This window comes from Notothenia rossii (assembly GCF_949606895.1).
Source record: "Notothenia rossii genome assembly, chromosome: 2".
Lineage (NCBI taxonomy): Eukaryota > Metazoa > Chordata > Actinopteri > Perciformes > Nototheniidae > Notothenia > Notothenia rossii.
The window spans coordinates 30,715,947-30,734,807 of NC_136904.1; the positions used below are offsets into that span (position 1 = coordinate 30,715,947).

Below are 18,861 nucleotides of genomic sequence, written 5' to 3' on the forward strand. Positions count from 1 at the left end.
TAAGCTCTAAATAACACCAGTGTTCTCTTTTACGACACAGAAGGGCCAAGTTATGATTGGATCACAGAATAAAGGCCCTTCTCATTGCGACCAAGGACAAGTCTGTGGTCAAAACCCGAGTCTCAATGCTTCAAAGGCCAACAGGGAAGCCAGGCAAAGGCCTGTGTCCATGTCAGCATTTGTTTTAGACTTTTGGCCAAATGTAAACGAGCCCATTGTACGAGTAGAACATGGAGAGAGTGGAGCATCCACGAAAATAAGCCTCACACAGAAAAGCCCTGTAGTTATACGGACCACAGAACAGGCTGTTGGGCTCTGAACCACACCACAGCAGGGCGCGCTATGTGTGTGTGTGTGTGTGTGTGTGTGTGTGTGTGTGTGTGTGTGTGTGTGTTCTGTGTGTGTGTGTGTGTGTGTGTGTGTGTGTGTGTGTGTGTGTGTGTGTGTATAAATGTGTACTGTGGTATGGTTGGGTTCCCCTTCTAAATTTCATGATGGGTCTTTGATTACATCATGGCGAGAGTGGAGAGGGGGAGACAAGAAGTGTGGAAAATCTTTCATTAGCATTATAATATGCAAAAAACCTTCTGGTTCTGACGCATGTTTAATTTCATGAATTTGCAAAAAAATTAAAGCTGTATTCATGTTTTGGCCTATAGGGGCAGTACAACCCCATCGCCAGGTCACAAATTAGATATTATGCCTTAGAAAATTTTAATAGCTAACATGTAAGCAAAAGGCTATTCATACAATAAGCAGACACAGTAATTGTCAACAATAATTTAGAGTCTTCTGTCTGTTGAGCGAGGAATTCAAGTCCAGTCAATGTCCTTTCTGATTCGGCATTGTTTATTTTTTCTTATTATTCTTGTCGTTTTGGTCTCCACTATCTCCACCAGTATGGTTCTGTACCGTGGGTGTATTCGAGCTTGGTTGCTGAAACAAGGCTGAGACTGAAGCATACAGTAGATGTGCCATCAAACCAAAAGAAATATAGCCAAAGAAGCCAAACACTTCCATAAAACTGAAGAGCTTTCCTGTGAGATAAGTTAATTGAATTTCATTGCTAGTGACTCCTTACACATTACACATGATGCTTTGTCAAATTGTATTTAAAAATGCGAAAACAGTTAATTAATAAGCCTAGATTTATCTAATGCGTGCTATTAATATTAATAATTAATCTCATGAAAACTGGGGGGCCACTGGGGAGCAGCAAATTAGCAGATTTCTAATCATTTAGGGGCTTTAGTATTGTTGAGTTAATTTATTTCAAAAGGATGTATACCGTATATAACTGATTTAAACATGGATTTCAATTTCATTATATTAAAACATTTTATAAATATCCCATATTTGCGTCAATATTTGTGTTTTTTCTCCTGACAACAGGTAATAGCTTTATAAAGCAATAACTTTTAACAAGTGATGTGAATATGTCCTTGAATGCACCCCCAATGACTACTTCGTAACAATTGCGCAATTACACAAACAGGTTTATATTCTCTGTTGATTTTCAAAATGCGCCAACATAGATAGAAACAAAGAAATGTAAAAAGTCTGTCTGAAAACTTGGTCGGTAACATCAAGTCCATCTTGTCTATAACGGTTTAGGGGGCTGAAGCCAATCCCAGCTGACATTGGGCAGATGTAGGGTACAATGCCCTGGCTGGCAACAATGTTAAGTAAAACCATATATTTATAGTTTTAAAGCATGCAAAACCACCACTATGGTTCCACACAGCTGGTGTGGTCTCCGTGGCATACTTTACTGTGTCTATTTTATGTAAATGTGTGACTTCTGGTTCAGGTTACAGGGCTATAAATGTCCATGCACTTGTATGTATGTGTGAGAAAGAGAGATGCTACGGAAATGTATCACATCCGGTGGTAATCTCACAGAAGAATGTCCACACAAACAAGTGGTGAGTGAAGGTCATATCTGCATTTCACACGGACAATACACACACAAACATACACATACAAACAAATATATACGTAACAAATATAAACACTCTCCTTATCTGTAGCTGCCTCTTCATCTCCCAGGATGTTTCTTTATTTATCAGCGGAAGCTAAAGTGATAAGCCCACAGCTGTTCTATCTGCGCACACACACACACAAACACACACACACACACACACACACACACACACACACACACACACACACACACACACACACACACACACACACACACACAATCACAATCACACTCAGTTTTTTTTCTGACAACCTTAGTTGCACTGGCCAAAAGGTGTCAGATACCAGACCCAGGATACTAAAGCTAGGGGAGCAGTGGTGTGACTTTCCTCACTTTAAGTGATAAGGTTATTACGTGACATTGTTGATATAATGTGTACTCGAGAACTCATTCTCAGTGCTTTGTGATGGACAAGTCCTGCACGAAAGCTCTCTGTGCTGTACAGGCAGGCTCCTGGCCTGCTGTGGATACATTAATCACAGGTTATAATTAAATGTCTCCATCTCTTCACCCATAGGCAAGATGGGAGCTGAAATGGCCACAGCTGCTATCCACTCACATTGCAGCCGGGCCTGCTGCCCAGAGTTCAGGTCCTGATCCTGGATCAGCTTACCACTCAGTCACCGCAAACTGGCAGCATAACGCAGAAAACAGCATATGTAAAGCTAATTTACTTTATTCGCTTCTCTTTTGGCGTTAAATAGTATTATGTTTATGTACATCACATTTAATTCTCTCGTAGGGAGGGTATGGTAACTAAGAAGTGCATGTTTAAAATCCAATGTGTATTATTTAATGGGATCTATTGGCAGAAATGGTATATCATTTCCATAACTATGTTTTCATTAGTGTATAATCGCCTTAAACTAATAATCGTTGTGTTTTTGTTAGCTTAGAATCAGCCCTTTATATCGACATCAGAAGAAGATTCTGTTGTGTCTCGGCAGATCTGTTAATATTATTTCTCTGTTTCGTTTTAGTCCATGTCTGCTACCCTTTTTGTTGTCTGCCATTTCCTGTTTTACTTTGCCATTTCCTTTCTCATTTTCAGTTAGTTTGTCTCCTACCTTGTCACTTTGCTCACGGACCTGATTACCTGCCCCGCCCTTATTGTTTGCACCTGTAGAGTTCCTTGTTTGTGTATATATTCTGTGTGTTCCCTGTGTTCAGTGCCAGATCGTTTTTTGAACCTTGAGAATGGATTACCTTGCTTATCACCACAGTAAAAACCTTTTTTGAAATCATCTTTTGTCTGGAGTCGTGCATTTGGGTCCTATCAAGTTTTTGTCTGCTCCAGTCGTAACATTACGATCTGGCCAACAAATGGACTCAGCCGACTCTCAAACCCTGAGAGCAGCGCCTTGCTCTCAGGCTCAACGTCTGCGGCAGCAGGAGGAGAACATGAAGGACATAAACCAGGGAGTAATGACCCTGACTAACAGCCAGAGTGAGTTTCGTGGTGCAGTTACTACGCAAATCAATCAGCTGGCTGAACAGCTCCAGAATGTACTCACACGTTTGGATTATGTGCACGCTGCTCCTTCCGACGTGGCTGCCCCAGCTCCAGAGCCTACAGCTGTTTTTGCCATGCCAACTTCCATGATTCGTCTTGCTCCTCCTGCAGAGTTTTCGAACGAGTCTGGTAATTGCAGTCCTTTCCTAACACAGTGTGACCTGCATTTTACCTGCCAGCCTGCTGCTTTCCCCAGCGATCTAGCCAAAGTGGCGTTCATTGTGTCTCACCTCACGGGAAGAGCGGAAGCCTGGGCTATGGCGGAGTGGGCACGGAAGTCTCCGGTGTGTAAATCACTACAACTATTCACTGAGACTATAAGAACAATCTTTGACCGAACCACACCGGGGAGAGAAGCTGCCAGAGCCCTGACACAGATCTCCCAGCAGAATCAGAGTGTGGCTGACTACGCCATTGATTTTCGCACTTTGGCCACGGACAGTGGATGGAATGAAGACGCACTATATGACATATTTTTCAGCAGACTCAGTGACTGTGTGCGGAATCTTCTTGTTCCTCTTGATCTTCAGTATCACAGTATGATCGCCTTAGCTATACGCACAGACACTCGGCTGCAAGAGCGACGGAGGGAGAAAGCCAGGAAAGCGCCACCTCCTGCACAATCTCCACGACGACCCGGTTTTCAGACCCACTATCCCTCCTCTACCGTGAAACCTGCTTCGTGGAACACAGAAGACGAACCCATGCAGCTCGGAAGGGCCAGGTTGTCTCCCGAGGGGAAGCAGCGGCGTCTCCGGGAGCGTTTATGTTTCTACTGTGGGAAGCAGGGACATTTCCTGGGAGCCTGCCCGTTAAAAGACGGGGCTCACCAGTAAAACGGAGGGTGCTGGTGAGCCGACTGACAACCGCAAATTTCCCTTTACGTTCCATGACCAAAGTAGAGGTTAGTAATAATGAGCACAGCATAGGTTTAAAAGTACTTGTAGATTCAGGGGCTGACGCTAATCTAATGGCCTGGGGGTTAGCTAAACGTTTGAAAATTCCCTCTGTGCCATTGACTCAGACACTTGAGGCTAGCGCTCTTGACGGTACTCTCATGTGCAAAGTGACTCATAGAACCATGCCTCTAAAAAGAACTATTGATCATGAACACTCAGAGCATATGACTTTCCATCTGTTTGATTCTGCACAACATGCTGTAATTCTGGGCTATCCCTGGTTTTGTAAACATAACCCTCACATTGATTGGCGGACTGGTAAAGTTTTGGGGTGGGGAAGCGACTGCACTCATTCGTGTTTCAGGGGTAAAACTACTGAAACAGTTAGAGAGCCCATTATAGACACTGACAGGGAATATGAAAAGAACCAAGACTCAGACTTCCCCTTGACCTTTCAAACGTGCCCAGCTGCTATCGAGATCTCAAGGAGGTGTTCAATAAGACTAAAGCGACATCTCTTCCTCCTCATCGCGCCTATGACTGCGCCATCGATCTCCTGCCTGGGTCCCCCTTGCCAAAGGGAAGACTATACTCTCTCTCTGCTCCAGAGAGAGAGTCTATGAGGGAGTACATAGACAGCTCTCTCAAAACGGGCCTCATCCGTCCCTCGTCATCTCCCGCCGGAGCTGGATTTTCCTTCTTCATCGGGAAGAAGGATGGATCCCTGAGACCCTGCATCGACTATAGCCCCCTAAACGACTAACCATCAAGAACAGGTACCCCCTCCCGCTTACGACCTCAGCGTTTGAACTTTTGAAAGGTGCTAGAGTTTTTCAAAACTTGACCTGCGTAACGCTTACCACTTGGTAAGGATACGGGAGGGGGACGAGTGGAAGACTGGTTTTAACACTCCAAGCGGACATTATGAATACCTGGTAAAGCCTTTTGGTCTAACAAACGCACTTGCCGTTTTTCAGGCTCTCATAAATGATGTGTTGAGGGAGTTTTTGAATCATTTTGTTTTTGTCTATCTTGATGATATTTTGATTTTTTCCCGTGATGAAGATTCACACGTTTCACATGTTTGCCAAGTTTTAAGAAAGTTGTTGGACAATCAACTTTATGTAAAGGCTGAAAAATGTGAGTTCCACATCAATTCCACTGCATTTCTGGGTTTCATCCTGGGTCCTGACCAGATGATGATGGATCCTGCTAAAGTGAGCGCTGTGGCTGATTGGCCCACACCCTCTTCCAGGAAAAAAGTCCAACAGTTCCTCGGATTTGCTAACTTCTACAGGAAGTTTGTTAGGAATGTTAGTGCTATTGCCGCACCTATGCATGTACTCACCTCTCCTTCTGTTCAGTTTGTGTGGACCCCACAGGCAGACCAAGCTTTCCAGAAGCTAAAGAAAGTGTTCACAACAGCTCCAATACTTACCATCCCGGATCTTCAGCGACAGTTCATGGTGGAGGTGGATGCCTCCAACGAGGGCATCGGGGCGGTCCTCTCACAGAGGGCCGAGAAAGACAGTAAGCTCCATCCATGTGCCTACCTTTCACGTAAGTTGACTGCGGCTGAACGGAACTATGATGTAGGCAATAGAGAGTTATTAGCCGTGAAGGTAGCACTGGATGAGTGGAGGCACTGGCTAGAAGGGGCAAAACAGCCATTTGTTGTGTGGACAGACCACAACAATTTGGAGTACATACGCAAAGCGAAGAGGTTAAACTCCAGACAAGTACGATGGACCTTATTCTTCAATAGGTTTAACTTCACTCTCTCCTACCGTCCTGGCTCACAGAACGCCAAACCAGATGCGTTATCCAGGCTTTTTGACCCAGAGGCTCTTGCCAAGGAGACAGAGTCCATTTTACCGCCCAATCAGGTGATAGGAGGGGTGACATGGCCAATTGAGACTAAGGTAAATCAAGCCTTAGAGGGAAAAACCGTACCCAGTGGTGGCCCCCCTAACCGCCTCTTTGTTCCCCCATCTGTCCGCTCTGACGTGATTCACTGGGCTCACACTTCTGTATTAGCATGTCATCCAGGTGTCAAACGAACTATGTACATGATCAAGCAAAGGTTTTGGTGGCCTAAAATGGAGAAGGAGGTTACTGAATATGTGGCAGCCTGCACTACCTGTGCTCGGAATAAGACCCTACCCAGTCTCCTATGGGTCTACTGCAACCTTTGTCCATTCCAAGCCGCCCATAGTCTGACATCTCGCTGGATTTTGTCACTGGACTGCCGCCCTCTGCAGGTAACACCACCATCTGCACTGTTGTTGACAGATTCACCAAAATGACTCACTTTATCCCCATGCCCAAATCTCCCTCTGCTAAAGAGACAGCAGAAGCGTTCTTGTCTCATGTTTTCAGGCTGCATGGATGTCCTCGAGATGTGGTGTCAGACCGTGGGCCGCAGTTCGTTTCCCAGTTTTGGAAGGAATTCTGCAGCCTGATAGGAGCCACTCCCAGCCTCTCATCTGGTTACCACCCACAGGCTAATGGTCAGTCAGAGAGGATCAACCAGGAACTGGAGACGTGTTGACGGTGTCTGGTGTCTCAGAATCCCACAACTTGGAGCAAGCAGCTGATATGGGTGGAGTATCCCCACAACACCCAACCTACATCTGCCACGGGTCTCTCCCCTTTTCGCTGCGCCTATGGTTACCAAACTCCTCTTTTTCCAGATGTAGAGAAGGAAGTGACTGTACCGTCAGCACATGCCCTGGTGAGGCGGTGTCGCAGAGTCTGGGCAGGAGCTCGCCAGGTTCTCCTGAAGAGTGCTGCTCGCATGAAGAGCGCAGCAGATCGTCATCGTCGCCCGGCACCTGCCTACAGACCCGGGCAAAAGGTTTGGCTATCTACAAGAGATCTACGCTATGTGTGGCCTCCAGGAAGCTGGCTCCGAGATTTGTGGGTCCGTTTCCCATAACTAAGGTTATTAATCCGGTGGCTGTTCGCCTGCGCCTGCCCAGGTCCCTGAAAGTCCATCCGACATTTCATGTTGCCAAAGTCAAACCGGTTCGGGAGAGTAGTTTGGTTCCTCCATCCAAGCCCCCTCCTTACCCCCGGATGTTAGACGGCGGTCTGATCTACAATGTAAAAAAACTGCTAGCAGTCAGGAAGAAAGGACGCGGCCGACAATTCCTTGTGGATTGGAAAGGATACGCTCCAGAACATCGGTCGTGGGTACGCGTAAGCTTTATTGTGGATCAGAAGCTTATTAAGGACTTTTTCAGGCTTAATCCACAGGGCTCTGGGCCGTCCGGAGTCGGCCGTAGAGGGGGGGGGGGTACTGTTGTGTCTCGGCAGATCTGTTAATATTATTTCTCTGTTTAGTTTTAGTCCATGTCTGCTACCCTTTTTGTTGTATGCCATTTCCTGTTTTACTTTGCGATTTCCTTTCTCATTTTCAGTTAGTTTGTCTCCTACCTGGTCACTTTGCTCACGGACCTGATTACCTGCCCCGCCCTTATTGTTTGCACCTGTAGAATTCCTTGTTTGTGTATATATTCTGTGTGTTCCCTGTGCTCAGTGCCAGATCGTTTTTTGAACCTTGAGAATGGATTACCTTGCTTATTACCGCAAGTAAAAACCTTTTTTGAAATCATCTTTTGTCTGGAGTCGTGCATTTGGGTCCTATCAAGTTTTTATCTGCTCCAGTCGTAACAGATTCATCATGTTTCCACATGGTGCCCAGCGAAGACAAACCAAACTTTTGAGGAACTTTCATGTTCTTAGGTGTTACTTTTACATATTGGTTGATTCAGCTCTGTGACTACCTCCCATAAATAAATTCAGTTGCCAAAATATATAAATATTAAGAATTGTTACTTTCAGATGTTTTATAAATACTTATGTTAGGAGCTCAGGGTCTCAGATGTCTCATGATCTTTATCATGCGTTTGTGTTACGGTGAGTGCAGCAAGCAGGACCCAAATGCAGATAACACTGAAATTGCCTTTATTTCAAGGAGAATAATGTAACTCGGAAAAAACAGAACACTCCCCGGTGAACTCAGTCACCAACAAAATAAACCAACAATGACAGACAGCAAAAACCGAATAAATACACGCAAGACTAATCAACGAAACAAGAGACAGGTGAGGAGGGAGGAGAAAAACACAGGGGCACCAGGTGAACACAATCAAGTAAACATGTAGGAGGGAACAGGTAGGAGGGAACACACACAGACAGGAACTCAAGGAAAGATCTAAACAAGACAAAAAACAACGCAGACAGAAAACAAAAGACAGTTCTATTTCGTATATGGCTTCGCCCTCTAAGGCTATCGCTATTGGGTAATCCCCCTGCGCACCCGCGCAGCACTGAAACACTTGTAGTCCACGCCCACCCGCAAGGTGGGCCCCGCCCTCGGGCCTCCTTCCGGTATAAATAGGAAGGAGGCCCGGCAATCTGCTCCCTCTTTTCTTCAGCAAACCTCGGCAGTTACTGAAGCACAGAACCATTAAACATCATGAGCAACAACTGCGTGCGAAATTTTCCCTCATGTGGCTCAGGATATATCATGAGCTATGACCAGCACGCAATGTGCGAATCCTGCCTGGGGCCAGAGCACGCGGACGCGGCTCTCAGCCAGCAGGTCGCTTGCTCACATTTTACCCGTCTTCCATCAGCCGACAGGAAGCGAAGAGCGGACGCTCTAGCTGCTGCGGCCGACGAGGACGATTGGCCCATCCAGGAGCACGTGGAAGGCAGCATGTCCCTGGAGCCGAGTGCCGGGCAGGAGTCGGACGGCTCCAGGCTTTGCACGGAGGAATGTCAGTGGAAGACATTTGCACTGCTGCATCTTGGTCTTCCCCCTGTTCATTTATTCATTTGTATTTAAGGGATGTCTGACACACCCTGTACGGAGTGTCTTGTCAGAGTGAGTGACGTCAGGGATCCAGCTGTGCGCCTCTCTCCTGCCTCTCGGCACATGGAGAGCGGCCCTTTTTCCCTCTTATGAGAGGGATGTTTCCTTTTTTTCCTCTGACACATTTTTGGTACGGAGTGTCTTGTCAGAGTGAGTGACGTCAGGGATCCAGCTGGGCGCTCTCCTGTCTGACACGCAGAGAGCTGCTGTTCCCCTTCTATGATCGCTGGGCAAGGTGGGACCTTCGTCTCCACTTTCTCACAGCGGCTGGGTATGTATTGTTCCCAGCCTTCATCCCGTCAGGGAAGATGGGCATGTTTTGCTATGTTCCAGGGATGGTGATGCGCCATTACGCATGGCACAACAGGCATGGGGTGTTATTGAGCAGGTGTGTCTGTGCTTCTAGTGCCGGGCGGACCCAGTGGGGCGCAGACTACATCATGCTTCGCCCTTAACCCAATAGCGATAGCCTTAGAGGGCGAAGTCTTATACGAAATAGCACTGAGGTTACCTACTGTAACGCCAGCTTCTATGAGTAAATGGCGCAGCCCTCTAAGCGCTGGGCCCCACTGGCTCTACGAATAGCTGAAGAAAAGTTATTTTGTATGGGAGCAGATTGCCGGGCCTCCTTCCTATTTATACCGGAAGGAGGCCCGAGGGCGGGGCCCACCTTGCGGGTGGGCGTGGACTACAAGTGTTTCAGTGCTGTGCGGGTGCGCTGGGGGATTACCTAATAGCGATAGCCTTAGAGGGCTGCGCCATTTACTCATAGAAACTGGGGTTACAGTAGGTAACCTCAGATCTAGACAAGAAAAAACACAACACAGACAGATCGTGACACTTTGTCAATGATTGCCTTACAGTGTTCCTTAAAAAAACATTACAATTTCTTATTGTACCGCTATCATATACGTCATATTATGTGATTCCTTTAATCTAAAGGTATATGCTGAATAAAAAAAATATATAATACATCTGAAAATTGTTTAGCTCTTTTTGATTTCTCCTAAGACTGCTACAGTTCTTTGTCCAGAGCATTCTTTTTTCAAAAGGTTTTTATCAAATCATTAATAAGTGACAAGAACACTTTTATTGGGATGAAATGTAATACTCTGATGGATGCTCCACAGGAGAGTGGAGGGGAAGCATGTGCAGAATGATGATGTACTGTTTAGGGACGAGAGAGCTCACATCCCAACTGAAGCTTCCTTATAATTAGAAAGTGCGGTTTTAAGCCTCCTTTCAGGGGTAAAAGGAGAGACCTAAATATATGTCTACAGTGGATCAGTGCACATACTTGTGATTTGGTTATTTTATAAAGACAGAAAATTAGATGGTACGCTTGAAATTATACCACACATAGATATTATTTCACTATAACAATCCCATGATAAATCATCTTTTTGTCATGCAAAACTCACAGCAAACCTTCAAATGTATGCCATACAAAATACTGAACAGCAGCCCAGCCTACAACAATGACTATTGCTAACAATGTTGCATATTAGCAGCAAAGACAACAACAAATCAATATGTATTAGCATTGTAGAATTATAACATTGACTTTGCAGACCAAATGTGGTTAGTGAAATCAGATTTTGTTGTTATTCACCTGCGTGGCTTACCATGATGTCATGCTCTTTACCTGACCAGCACCACTGCAAGCTTACTTGGATAGTATAGCCTTTAAACTTCGATCTTTGCATAGACATTGAAGTCACATTCTCCATTGCACCCATACTGAAGCTTTACCCCAAAACAACCCATCATCTCAATACACTCGAACTCTGCCATCCCAGCCAGTTGTCCTGTTCTTGTTACGCGCGCCAACAACCCTCTCTACAATCAGGCATGCAGGAAGTTAATGAATATCAGGTTGAACTGACACAAAAGTCACACAAATGTCACTGGTGCTGATTCAGCATTGCCACAAATCTGTTATGTATCCAATTTGGGGCCAAGTTTGAAGGTGGCTCAATTTAGAATTGAATATATCACATTTATCGAGATTTTCTTTATACAAAAAAACACTGAAACACTTTTGAGGGGGAAAAAATTATGTTCTCTAAATCTGAACCAATGATACATTTAAATACACATTTTTGGGATGGACTCATACATTTGTTTAGATTTTATCTTAACAGGACATAATTTGGTACACTGTACTGGTGCTGCTGTTGCTATAGTATTTAGTTTATGTTCATTATTTATGATCTATGGGTTTATTAGTGCCTATATGAAACTGATAAAAACATGCTTTGATGAGCATTGAAATGTTTCAAATATTACTTTGTGGGATCTAATGCACTTTGTAGGTCTCTCATACCCTGATACCAGCATACTTAGAATACATTTTGGTTTACAACACCTTATTTCCAACTGTATACATACAGTGTATAGTATCTGTTGTGGTACTATTCCTGGTCAACATTATGTTTATATGAGAAGCTGCAGTGTGTCTCCATTCTTAATAACGGAACATAAAGTGACTTCATTGTACTTAAAGGTTGTTTTCTATGTCTGATGGAAGCACTTTTATATACCTAAAGGATTTTGCAATGTGCCTGTCATAGTGATTAATGCTGTTATAGTGATTTTTTTGTCCAAACGATATACTCGTGTAACTCTAATTATCCCTTTTGGAACATTTTGCAATACATAAATGATGTGCCCACAGTGATCATTTAGGACCTAATTACATTTGAATATACAACTTAATATCCCTCCAGTAACTTTTTGTAAATATGTGGTACCGAATAATGGCTTTGTAATGACATCATCCTATGCCCATCACACCCTCACTAAAAACCACTGTCAATTGCCTCCACTGACTGAAGTGGCAACAGAGAAGCATTCCCCCTCCCTCTATTCCTCTTTTTGACCCACATTGTGTTAAAAGAAAGCAGCTTTACAGGATTAAAATAAATGTTGTGGAAGAAGCACAAACAAATAACTCATGCAGATTCATTCAGATACTGTATGAATATACTTTGATTTGCTGACCACCAGTTTATTTAAAAAATACATTGTAATTTAAGAAATGACAACGAGAGCAGAGATTTTGGGCGAGCCAATATATTGCGGGATAGGAAAGTATGTATTGTGACGAGGAACATAAAATGCCATAAAACTAAGAGATTTAGGATATTCAATATTTTTTTTGTATGTTACAACACGGAACGCGATACATGTATGTTATTAACGCTAATTTGTTTATAAATTAGCCTAAATAACCCGCGTCAGACAGAGTTAGCTCCCCCCCATATTACGTTTGGTACAGCCCACAGCTCCTTTTGGTAGCTACAGCGTCAGGAACTAGAGCACAATATGTTGGAGACCATAGCCAGGCTGTTCCCTTCAGAGTTAACTTTTTAATCCCGGTTTTGTTGCGTTATCACACACAAGGGAAGGAGGCGGAGGAGGTCGGGGAGAGAAAGGGGGCTAAAAAGTCAGTCATGGTATGAGGTTAGCGTGAAATCCGGAGCGTCCACTTGCAACAGAAACCCGTTGATATTTAACTGAGAAGAAGAAGAAGAAGAAGAAGAAGAAGAAGAGGGAGAAAGGGAAGCCCGGAGAAGCGAGAGAAAAGCGGGGTACAAGATGCAGCTGGCCGCAGTGCTGTGGGGCTCCCTGATAACTTTGCTTCTGAGCCAGAGTCCAGGTAAGAACATTTTGGTTTTAAAACGCTGCAAAGTGGAGTTGAAACTGCATGTGAGGGTGTTTTGGAAAACGTGAACGGTATTTTGCTCGGCCGGTTCAAAGAGTGTTTTTGTTTTATTTGTGTCCTTATCAGCTGTATGCATTGCTTTGAATTGCAGATGCAGACATAAAAACCTAGCGGCAAAGTTCCCCCTTAATAGAGAATGCAATTTAGGTGGTTAAAATAGAAACTGTAGTGGAAAATGTTTGTGCGTTCATCCTTTTATTTTGTTGTTGTTGTTATCTTGTTTGACAACATGCTTGTGCAAGTGGGGAGGCAATGGCCCGTTATTGTTGTTATCGGTATAACTTTTATAATTTCACTTTTTTACTTATGTTTTGCACTCTTTACCCTACTTGTCCTGCATGCCAGCTATATTGGAAGTGTATGTGTAATACATGTTGTATGGCGTTACATTCGGAATAAATAGGGGTTTTGAAGGTTTTAGAACGGTTTTGTTACATGCAAGTGAGGTAGAGTATGAGTGGTGTATGGTCATGCATTATGTGCTGTCAGACTTCCACCTCAAGGCAGATTGCCTTCAGTCCTGGTTGATGAATAAAGCGAATAAAACCCCACATCAAAATTCAGTAAGAATTTTAATATGTAGATGCCTTGAAAAAGAATGCCTTGAAATGCTCAAAAGTTTGATTTTGTGCCTTTGCCCTGGTTATAATCTGGTAGAAAGTTATGTGCACTAACTTAAAACCTAATTTGTTACTTTTCTACTATGCAAAACATCCATTGACACAAAAGTGTCCTTGCTATCAGACACTAATATTTTGGTGGTTGCAGCCTATCAGTTTTAAATAAAGAACAACAGGCACGCTGGTGTCTACTGTGATTGCAGGTGAACTGAGTTGTTTATCTATGATAACCTACATCCTGCCCCCAACGGCACTTGTAATGGGTCTGAGAGATTTCCACCACCCCCTTCCTATGTTTTCTCTAACACCTTGTATTTACAACATGTTAGAACAGCCGCTGGAATGCAAAGACCCTACGTAAGCTATTTCTAAACACACACACAGACACACGCAGCAGGCTGAGCATCATGCACAAACACACACAGTCATACACGCACGGGTGCTGTGCCCTCTGACATGACATGAAGAGATTAACAGACAGGATAGCAACATTTGTATCTGTAATTGGCTGGTTGGAACTCAAAAGGAGGCTGCTGTAATTGTGATGCCTCCTAAATGTCACCAGGAGACTGTCTCCAAAATGTCAGCAAGATAAGAGTCAATATCCAATTGAAAACAAAAGCCCCCCTGAATGATCCACATCCTATTATAGTTGGCCCTTTCAGATATAGTTATCAACCTTTTCCCCCGCCTCCCCTCTTTATCTGGGGCGGGGATGCCATGCTCGTTTGATAATGGACTTGTTCTGTCATAAAGCAATTAAGTCTGGCGGGCCTGTATCATGTCCTAAACCGTCGTCGTCTTTTGTGTATGATTCTGAGCTGCTGCTTCTGGCATTTTCCATTGTTGCGCACACCAAGTAGCTGAAATGACAATGTTTTTGTAAGGCCAGTGCCTGGTAAATGGTGTTAATTTTGTGTTCAATGTCTTTTATATTTGATTATTATCATGCCAGAAAGTTTTCCCTCTGGGTTTTATGTTTGTCAGATTGGAAAATCAACTGAAATAGCGTTTAGGCCTAACCCTCATGTGACAGTCAGTCTTGCACTAATGTCATTATTTTAGTAGCTAGTAGTTCTTAAATATGGGACCTCATACCACAGCGATCCAGTGGTTGGGAAACTCCAAGTCACATGGAAAAACCAATATAGACACATATGTTCAAAGCAAAAACACAATTCCGGTGGGTCCAGAATTAAAATGTTTATCATATTGGCCACAAATATTGGCGACGTGATAAATCACTGTAACCCTGATATATCAGCAGTTTGTTTTCTTGACTCTTGTGTTATAAGATGTACTTTGTTGGCTCATGGAACTATACATTAAGTGGTAAAGGCTATCATTTCTAAGCTGAATACTGTGAATGGCATTATAAAGACCAGCCGCCAGTCCCAGCAGACATTGGATGACTCTGGGCTACGATTTATTACTTTGTGTGTGAGGGTGAGAGAGAGTCCCTAACATGTGTCCGAGGTCAAGCTGCCTTCTCAGCTTGGTCTAGTGGCCTTGCAGTAATAGGCTGATTGGGTTTAATTACGTGTTGGGGACTGTTTTATACGGTTTAATGATGTCGTCTGGGACACAGGACAACCCTTCACCTACTCCTGTGACCCTCCTCATTTACCATTAACTATTGATTGGACTCATAGATTTAATCTGAACCTTTTGGAATTGATCCGCTAAAGGCATCACAACATTTGTTCTTACAGTAAAGCATAATGGATTTATCAGTAAATTACGCTTTACTCTAAGAACAAATCTGATCGCTTTGTGTTTGCTCTCCTTCCTTGCTCTGTGGGGCAAGTTGCTGGCGGCCTTTGTGCCCTTCCCTGCAGCCTGTATCCCCTCATCGGATTGATTAGTCACCTGACATTACCCTCCTCATCCTGGTCTAACACACACTCACGCTCTCATTAGTGGCCTTTTCACAGAACCTGCAGGCGTGGTTTTGCGTACACAGTGAGCACTTGAATGTTAAATTATGTATTCGTCTTACAGAATAGCTCCAACACCACATTTGATTAAGTGTCCTCAGAGCATTTGTGTTGGTATTAATAGTGTTGCAATGTTGATATTACAGAAAAAATCAGCCTACGGACAGATTTATTGCTCGCCACAAGTTGTTTTTGGTACAGATTCCACTCTGCGGGCGACAATACTTTTCTCGGACAGAGAACGGTTGTTTTTGAGGATGGCGTCGTAGCTCAAGGTCTATGAAACGGGACTCCTTTGTATGTACTCTTGGCAGGGTTTGATTGTTTTGGCATTTTTGCACCTTCACCTTCCACTCTGGTGACTTTCTGAAGTTATTCAGGGGCTTCAGGGGTAGGAACAGGGTAAAAGTTCCTTTTAATGGATCTGACACCAGAGGTGCTGAATGTATGTGATTTTTCTATCCTGAATGCATGTGTGTCTGCCCTCTTCTGGTCTTGCTGGTTGGGTTGGTGTCAGCCAGGCTTTTGCTTTCACCAGGGGAAGGCAGAGCAGGCCACCTGATACCCCCTCTGTGCTTTGTATGTCTCTGCTGAGGGGATGGAATTGCACCTCCAAGGTAGCAGTGGAGGTAACCTATGATTACTTGATTTGAAGCCCCCCCCTCCTTCAACATTCCCATGTGGATAAATGTCAGACCCCTTTCTCCCCCACCACTTCGCTCCTCATGTTCCTTCACCTTTCTATAAATCACCTGCCTCTCACCCCGCAAGACCAGCCTCCTCTACCAGGACCCCCGGGCAGACTCTCGTCTTTGGGGTCGTTTCTGATTTCAGAACATGATGCCTTGGCCCTTGGGCACATTTCAATTATGTTCACAGCGCTAATATATGTCACAGATGTGTGCTTTGAAAGCACATGAGCAAGCAAACAAACCAAGTCAACCATTGGAGAGCAACGTCTGATGGTGTAACAAAAATGGATCTGTGTCAAAGTTTAAATTATGTTATACTGTTTTTGCTTTATGCATAGGTTTTATTTAAATTATGTTTGAGATAATTTAAAGTCCCGTTAAGCTGTCTTGTTCGCTGACCAAAATAAAGACTAAAGCATTTTAGATGCATTTCAAAATAATGGTTGGATAATTTAGGAAAAGCTAGTGGGTCTGCCGCTCTGGCTGAGTGTGTCATGATTAATCGTAGGCATGGGGGTTTGATACCGACCTTCTCCTACTTGTCACATGGTAAGTGTCCTTGAGCAAGACACTAAATCCTAAATTGCTCCCGTTGGCGGAGTAATTGGCCATCGGTGGGTGAGTGTAAATAGATGAATGTGAGGCGAGGTCCTACCTTCAAGTTTGTCCGCGTCATGATCTGGCAACAACAGCAAACCACTTTTACTTAAAAACTACTATCCTTTTACTCGGTTGTATTCAGTTTAGGGCTGTCAAGTTAACGGAACTAATTATTTTAACGTGCAATTAACACCCCGTAGTTTCAGAGCCCAAAGGCTTGACGACGTTGTTGTTGTTGTTATTTGGGGGGGGTGTTAGTGAACTGTCAACGGGGGGGAAACCTCGCTGCGTGGAAACGGCGGACCTCTGTCGACGCAACTTCGATGTGGTCGTTTAAAAACATAATAAACTAAGGGCGGTGCCGGCCGTCAGCGAACCGAGCCGGCCGTCAACGGTACTTGACGACCGGCCGTTCTGTGGTTCTCCAGATTCTACAGACAGCCAGTCCACCCCTGCTGACAGCCCCAGACCACGCTTGAAAGTTTGCCGGGGAGACGCCTGGACAACAACAGTGATAGCTAAATGGGTTGCTACAGCTTAACATTGTGGAGGACGAGGGGCTGCGTTAGACCATTTGGATCGCATCCAACGTGTCGACTGCACATCACAGCACATTATTTTGACCCTAGGTGGGAACTTCAGTCTCATGCTTTGACTGAAGATGAAGACAGAGGAGCGGCATTTCGCCGACAACTGTAAACAGGCTTGTCTGTTTGAGCAACTGGCTCGGTGCAAAGAAGTACACAGGGTTGGGAGAGAGTGTAAGAGAGAGAGAGCGGTTCCAGGTTATTGTATTGAGAATATTCAGGAGAATATTTTTCATTGTTCCAATGATAATAAACACACATTTGCATAAAGCATATTTGTCCACTCATATGTTGATAAGTGTATTAAAAACTTGAAAAATATTCCTCCTAAGGTACAATTTAGAACAGATAAAAAATGTGCGATTAAATATTTTAATTGACTGACAGCCCTAATTCAGTTTAATGAACATTTATTGTATGCAAACTCAGAACAAAGAAAACATAATAAGAATCCTCATCACTATCACTGTGATACTGTTAATATCTTCTGTCTTTAATAACGTTTGCAACAGTAAATTCAGGCCACGTCATTGTAGAGTTTTGATTTCAAAAGGGACGTTAATCGTTTTTTAGGCCACACAGTATGAATCTAAGTTCCTCTGGGGTTGCGGATTATTGGAGAGCGTTATAAACTCTGGTTCTCTGTCTCAGCGGGGGTCTGCTGTAAAGGACGGCAAGATAAGCAGGGCTGGAGACTTGCTGTCTGAGCAACACCAGTGAGGGGGGGGCAGGGACACAAAGAAATTTTGAAGGACACACACTTGTATGGATCCATAGTAACTTAATTCTCCAGGGGCATCACTCTTCCATTGGAGAAAGCATCTTGAGGAACGCTGATGCAATGCATGCTAGAAACATCAGTGAAAGAATCCTGGCTTTGGCACATTTTGTGATGAAAGGCGCCCACAAATGTTTGTTTCAGCCAAGCATTACAAATAATCCACTTATTCTTATGTATTGTCTCGTTACCACGAGATCATGGGATCCTCTTTGCTGACAATAAGAAGACAATTGTCTCATGCCAGTGTCTGTATGAGTTCAGTCTTCTTAGGGCCGACTGGGAATTTGTATGTCCATATTTGCAGCGTGTCTAATGGCTTAAACTTGACAGTGCACACACAAACATGATTTGGAGGAGACTTTTCTCTGTTGGCAGAAGAAACATCCAAACAATTTTTCAGTGCTGGACAGTTGTCTCTTGTCCTTTTTTTGGGAATGGGGTACCCAATCAATCTTGGAGATGAATGGCCAGTTGAAAGGTTTATTTCCAAATAGACAACAGTAAATCCTTAATATCCCTCTTGAAATATGGTGATATTTTACTGTTTATATTTCTTAATGCCATCACATGCCATGAAAAGATCCAATCCAACAATAATCTTCTTAAAGCGCAAGGCCATTGATAAATGATCCACACTGT

At 43.9% G+C, this 18,861-nt stretch overlaps 1 protein-coding gene across 1 annotated transcript in view; it reads left to right on the top strand.

The window, feature by feature from the left end:
* Positions 1-12,617: 12,617 nt before the first annotated feature.
* The window catches only part of lrp4 (low density lipoprotein receptor-related protein 4), a 120,935-nt gene continuing 114,691 nt past the window's right edge, over positions 12,618-18,861 (top strand). The window contains exon 1 of the mRNA XM_079665655.1: positions 12,618-12,939. Within this exon, the coding sequence (XP_079521781.1) occupies positions 12,879-12,939 (61 nt within the window). The 5' untranslated portion in view covers positions 12,618-12,878. The remainder of the gene's footprint in view (positions 12,940-18,861) is intronic.